Consider the following 7,094-nt stretch of genomic DNA (forward strand, 5'->3'; position numbering starts at 1 on the left):
CCAAGGAACGTGGTCAAGGGAACCTCTGTGAAGGAAACATACTGAACTCACTTGTACCATGCTTTTCATGTAGGGACTCTAACATGGCTATTTGAATTATTCTGAGTGCAAATTTTATTTCTCTCAACTTTAAACACTCTCCTGAACTGCAGAGGTTTTGCTAGATCCTGCTTTATTTACTCCAGTGAAAACCTGTCCTTTCTCCAATGTACTCACAATGAAAAAACAACAACAAAAATGTCTGTCCTGATTATTCTGACGATATCCCCATCACTTCAAAATCAGGTGTGAAAGGTGTTTGCAAAGAAATCTATTAGTCAATGAAATGAGGGGCTATTTTATCTCAAGCAACATGTAAATCAGGGCACCATTTCCCCTTTAAAGGAGCCCCACAGTTTCCCTTTTCAGGCTACACCCACCAAGGCAAAGTTGGAGCACTTTCCTGAGTCCTTTCCTGTCAATTTCCCTCCATTTATTAGACGGAGCAAAAATGATCCTCTGGCTAAACTTAGTGTCCTTACTGGCAGTCCTCAGAGGTAATTTTTCCCTTTATACAGAGATTTCTTTTTCCCAATTTTAATTCTTGTATTATAGGAGAGCTTATTGAAACACCTTCATTTTATTTTTTTTAGGAGCTCAGTGTGAGGTCCAGTTGGTGGAGTCCGGAGGGGACGTGAGAAGGCCTGGAGAGTCCCTCCGTCTCTCCTGCCAAGCCTCCGGATTCACCTTCAGCAGCGTCCACATGGACTGGGTGCGACAGGCTCCAGGGAAAGGTCTGGAATGGGTGGCCCGCGTAAGTACATCTTCTAATACATACTACTCGGACAAAGTGAAGGGACGCTTCACCATCTCCAGGGACAACTCCAAAAGCCAAGTCTATCTGCAAATGGACAGCCTGAATCCAGAGGACATGGCAGTCTATTACTGTGCGAGGGACACAGTGAGAGGAAGTGAATCTGAAGCCTGGCAAAAACCTTCCCTTCTGTAGAGCTGCTCTGCAAGTGAGTTCAGCCCCAGAAGGCTGCATTTTCCCAGGAGACTTGAGAGGGAGCTGAGAAAGCTGCCTGAGTGCCAAGAGGGAGGAAGAGCTGATCTTGGCCTGGGCATTCTGGGATCTGTTTTCCATTTGGAGGAGGGGAAACCTGAAAAAAAATTTTAAAAGGAAAAAAAAATACAGAAGGACAAGTTAATAGTAATGTGGTTTCCTTCACTTTAACTTTGGTGTTGAGTGGGCCCAGAAAATGCAATGTGTAAATTATTGTTTATTCTCCTAGTGTCATGTTGGCATCTAATCCATTCTAATTTTTTTAAGAAACCATGGATAAGGAAACAAAGGTTTGTCCCAATTTTTAGACAAACTTTTGTTACATTCCAGTGGCTGTTCAAGCAACTGCTGTTCATATTGGGTGGAACAAGTGATTGAATCTGTTCTGAATTGGTGGAGAGCTGCTGTGGACAGTTTTATTTAACCTGAAATGAAAGCCCCTTTGGTCATGCTTACTGATTAATCTCTTCTTCCTCAGTTCCAAGTTCGGCCTGTAGTGCAGAGAGACATTGCAGTGAGGTCCAGGGAGGGGTGTCATGATGTGGAGGGAGCACTGCCCCTCCCTTCCTTTGGGTTTCCATCCACAATTATTTTTTCCTGAATATTTCTGAGAATCTGCTGTTTGAATTCTAATGTATATCTAACTATAATTTGTTTCATCAAAACTGAATGTATTATAAAATTCAGTTTTGGGTTTCTCTGTCCATTTTCCAGCCAACTCCAACAGAGCGTAGGGGTTGGAATGAGAGGAGAAAGGCAAATGCAATACTTTTGCCCCAATTTGTTTCCTCTGCTTCCATATCAGAGGGATTTCTTCTGTGTATTTATTCAAGAGAAAAAGAAATCAGCCCCCTAGTGAGAACTTTAGGACTCTTCATTTATAGGTATCCAATCTGCAAGTTTGCTGGAAAGTAACTAAAACTTCTTAATATGGCCCCAAATTTCCAACTTCTACTTTACTGTTTGCAATCCACTCTGGATGAGACTAGCTTCAGATAGAATACAGGGAAGGGATACCACGTAGTGTCGTGGCTGCAGGCAGGAAATGCAACTGTGGAATAATCCTCCTAAATTTCCAAATGGCCATAAAAATGTTGCAGAAAACTTTGCCCGAAAGAATCTCTGGGTGGAATTGCATAGAGGCCTCCCCTCCTCACTTCCCACACCAGGGGGCAGCACTGCCACGCTGAATCCCATTGGCTGTGTGTGGGGTGGGGGTGGGAGATAAAACAAGTGTCACCGGAGTCCGCCTCATTTGGGAGGCCTCCTTCCTTTTTCTGTTATCTCCATAACCATTCACTGAAAAGTCTCAAGGAAATTCCACAGCTCTGGAGGCTGCAACCCTCACCGGGAAGCCATGCCTCAGTTGAAAACAGATGTACTCTGCTAAATATAGAGTAATTGAATTCTTTGGAGAATACAAAGTGATATTTCTCACTTCATGGACTTTATTTGCTAGCATTTTTATTAGCATATCTTATTGGTATTACTATTGCGAGTATTATAACTATTATTATTATTATTATTATTATTATTTGAAATTTGTATGGCTGCCCATCTTGTAAAATCAACTCTGGGCAACTAGCAACTGATGAAAACACCACACAGAATAACAACCCAAAACAAGCAGTATATTAAATACATACAGCTAATGAGTTAAAAATGAATCTAATAGGCAAAAACACCCCAAGGGCTCGATCTGTTTCTTCTCTCCCTGTGATTTCTCTGCCTCAGCTCTGACTTATAAATTGTCCCTCCTGGCTTGGTCTGGGTTCATTTCATCTGGGTTTCTTCAAAAGAGCATGGTTAAGGGGAAGGAAGGTGTAAAAAGTTTCCTGAACTCAGATCTGCTGTTCTTTTCATGTATCTTTCGAAACTTCTTAGTGCATGTTCCTTCTCTGTTACCCTGAATCATTTTTGAGAAGTGCTGAAAATTGGCATGTCTTTGTTTTAATTATTCCAAAGTATACCTGCCTTTCTCCAATGTCCACACAGCAAAAATGAAATAAAAGAAAAAAGCTTGCCTTCACTTCCCTCAGGACTGCAAAACTATGAGAAAACCACTCCTGGTAGGAAATCTATGAGATCCAAGCCTGAGGGGTCTTTTATCCCAAGCGAAATGTAAATCAACGCTCAATTTCCACTTTAAAGGAGTCTTATGGTTTCCCTCTTCAGGCTACACCCACCAACACAGAGTTGGTGCACTTTCCTCAAACCTTTCCCTTCAATTCAACTCATAGTTTGGTCACCATTCTTTTGGGTGTCTTCAAAAGGGGAAGAAAGGTGAAAAAATATTCCTGAACTCAGATGTTCTGCTCTTTTCATGTTCTATCTCTAACCTGTCTCTTTCAAAAATTCTTAGTGCAAGTCCTTTTTCCCTTACCTTGAAATATTTTTGAGAAGTGGTGAAATGTTAATGGTTTTTTTTTTTTTTAATTACTCTAATGGAAACCTGCCCTTTCTCCTCTGTCCTTTGCATGGCTGCCCATCTTGTCAGATCAGCTCTGGGCAACTAGCAACTGATGAAAACACCGCACAAAATAATAACCAAAATAAACAATATATTAAATTCATACAACAAATGAGTTAAAAACTAATCTAATAGGCAAAGAACACCTTGCAGGTTCAATCTAGTTTTTCTCCCCTTCTGATTTCTCTGATTCAGCTCTAACTTATATATATATTTTTTCCTCATGGCATTCAGTTCTTTTGGGTGTCTTCAAAAGAGCATAGTTAAGGAGAAGGAAGGTGGAAAATTTTCCTGAACTCAGATGTGCTGTTCTTTTCATGTTCTATCTCTTACATGTCTCTTTCAAAAGTTCATAGGGCATGTTCATTGTCTCTTACCTTTAATTAATTTTGAGAAGTGATGAAATTTTGCATAACTTTGTTTTAATTCTCTAATGTAAACCTGCCTTTCCCCTATGTCCTCACAGGAAAATAAATAAATAAATAAATAAATAAATAAATAAATAAAACCTTGCATTCACTTTTCATAGGACTGGAAAGTTACGTTGAAAATCACCAGTGTCAAATGTGTGCAAGGAAATCTATGAGATCAATGCCCTGAGGGGCTCTTTTATCCCAAGAGATATGTAAATTGGGTCACAATTTCCTCCTTAAAGGAACCCCACGGTTTCCCATTTCGAGCTACAGCAACCAATACAAAGTTTGTGAACTTTCCCAAATTCTTTCCTATCAATTTTCCTCCATTCCTTAGGCGGAGCAAAAATGGTCTCCTGGCTAAACTTGTTGTCCTTATTAGTTGTCCTCCAAGGTAATTCTTCTCTCTCTACAGAATTTCTTTCTATTTTCTGTTTTTGTATACAGATCTCATCGAAACACCTTTATTTTTTTTAGGAGTTCAGTGTGAGGTCCAATTTCTGGAGTCTGGAGGGGATGTGAGAAGGCCCGGAGAGTCCCTCCATCTCTCCTGCCAAGCCTCCGGCTTCGACTTCAGCAGCTATGGCATGCACTGGGTGAGACACGCTCCAGGAAAAGGCCTCGAATGGATGGCATACATAAACTCTGGTTCAAGTGACCTTAAGTACTCGGACAAAGTCAAGGGACGCTTCACCGTCTCCAGGGACAACTCCAAAAGCCAACTCTACCTGCAAATGAACAGCCTGAAGCCAGAGGACACGGCAGTCTATTACTGTGCGAGAGAGACACACAGTGGGAGGAAGTCAGTCTGAAGCCTGGCAAAAACTCTCCCTCAGAGCAGCTCTGCAAGTTGATTCAGTCACAGAAGGTTGAGTTTGTGTAATTGGAGTGAGAAGCAGCAGATGAATCTCCGTTGTAGCTAGTGGGAGTCCAGAGCTGATCTTGGAACCTGGTTAGCACTTTGGTAGGGGGACATGAAGGAAATCTCAGGACAGTAGAACAAACTGGGTAGTTGATAAAAAAGTTAAAATTTAATTAGAGGTAGAAACCTGGATTCCTTACCTACAATTGTTCCTTGAGATATTTTGCAGTTTAATCCCCTTTGGTTGTCAGTATTGCCAACTCTCCCCAGTTTCTTTCATTACTACATGTTGCTCATTGCTCATTTCTTTTTCCTTCATATGTACTTAATCTCTTTCTTCCTGAAGCTCATTCCCTTCAGCTGGGCAGAGGCAGGAGAGAGAAATGTTGCAAATTAAGTACTTCCTCTCCCAGGAGCCCTCTGAGTCTGCAAATTTTGGACTGTGAAGCTTCTTCTTTGTTACTGGTACCACCTTCTATCAAACAGGGCCTCCTGCACACTAACCAGTTAGAATCCCTCATCCTCTTTTCTTAACAGGGAAACTGAAATACAAATATAACAAAATAAATCCCGTGGTCTCATCTTGTGAGACCTGCAGTTTTTGGTATGGGATTAAAGAAAATCAGCCCCAATACTTCCAGATTGCAAGGAAGTTTTATTTACTCTGCAGAGGAAATAAAGTTCTCTCTACAGAAAAGGGGTACCTCCAGAGTCCCAATAGATGTCATTATTCTCTTGAAGTATTCCCAGGGACAACAACTCTGCTAGATCAGATAATCCATGCAGACCCTATGGAGGATGGGCGGTCCCTCAAGTAACCAGGCTCTATGCTCTGTAGAGCTTTATAGGTAGTGACCAGCACCTTGAATCCCAACCACAATTAGGAGTTCAGTCAGAGATCCAGTCGGTAGAGTCTGGAGGGGATGTGAGAAGACCTGAAGAGTCCCCCCGTCTCTCCTGCCATGACTCTGGCTTCACCTTAAGCAGCTAAGATACTTCACAGAACCCTCAAACTACCAGGCCTCTGGTAGAAGACCCAAGATTGAGGTAGACACATACCATCCATAGGGGTGAGAAGGAATTTTTATGGCAGGAGCTGCAAGTGATTGACTCCGCCTCTCCTTTCATCCTTCTGATATGCGTCATGGCACCAAACTATTCTGGCCAAAACCTGGCTACCCTAGAGCAACCAAATCACTTTGAAGATACTACAGACATTTAGTAAGCATGCACGCAAATACAACATACACCAGGATCCCAATAAAGCATTGGCAGCTTGCTGAGCAGCTCTGAGGAAAAGCAGAACCACAGCTAATATCACTTTGCCCTACTACATTTCAAAGAGAACACCAAAAAAATGGCAGACCGAATATAATTTACATCATGATGCTGTAATGCCTTTGGTAAAACCCTCCGGTGACCTTTTATTTTTATTTCATTTATTTATTTATAAATTTATTCACCACCCATCTCCCCCTCATGGGGGGACTCTGGGCGGCATTACAATAAAACAAGGTTAAAATTTAAAACCATTCCAAATACAGTAATACAATAAAATAGAAATACAATAAAATCTAAATGGCAAAATATTTTAATCAGTCCATGAGTGTAATTGGCCCCTATAGGGCGCTAGCTATTCCCAGGTATAACTATTCCTCCTCCCATTCCAAGCCTGCTGACAAAACCAGGTCTTTAATCTTTCTCGGAAGTCCAGGAGCAAGGGGGGCTGTCTCACCTCTGGGGGAAGGATGTTCCAAAGGGCAGGAGCTACAGCAGAGAAGACCCCGCTAGGTGAAATTCTTCTATAGATGGGGTCCGTAAGATGCCCTCCCTTCATGACTGGGTGGGGCAGGTCGATGTAATAGGGATGAGATGGTCCCTCAGATACCCTGGTCCCATGCCATGTAGGGCTTTAAAAGTAATGACCAACACCTTGAATTGGACCCAGAAGCAAACTGGGACCCAGTGCAGCTCATGCAACAAAGGTGTTACGTGTGCAAATCTTGGAACACCCAAGATAGTCCACGCGGCTGTGTTCTGGACCAGCTGAAGCTTCCGGATACTCTTCAAGGGTAGCCCCATGTAGAGTGCATTACAGTAATCTGTATGGGAAATGAGCAGGGCATGAGTGACCATTCGGAGGGCCTCTCGGTCCAGGAAAGGGCATAGCTGGTGCACCACCCGGAGATATGCAAAGGCCCTTCTGGCCGCGACTGCCACCTGCTCTTCAAGCAGAAGGCGTGAGTCCAAGATGGCCCCCAAGTTATGCACAGGGTCTGAATGGGGCAGGGCAACCCCATCCAG

At 42.5% G+C, this 7,094-nt stretch overlaps 1 gene segment (V, D, J or C); it reads left to right on the forward strand.

Moving 5' to 3' along the window:
- Positions 1-490: 490 nt before the first annotated feature.
- LOC134495883 (immunoglobulin heavy variable 3-21-like) lies at positions 491-988 on the forward strand. The segment is given in 2 exon segments: positions 491-536; positions 633-988. Coding segments are annotated over 2 exon segments (402 nt in total).
- Positions 989-7,094: the final 6,106 nt, after the last annotated feature.

Source organism: Candoia aspera, chromosome 4, assembly GCF_035149785.1.
Source record: "Candoia aspera isolate rCanAsp1 chromosome 4, rCanAsp1.hap2, whole genome shotgun sequence".
Lineage (NCBI taxonomy): Eukaryota > Metazoa > Chordata > Lepidosauria > Squamata > Boidae > Candoia > Candoia aspera.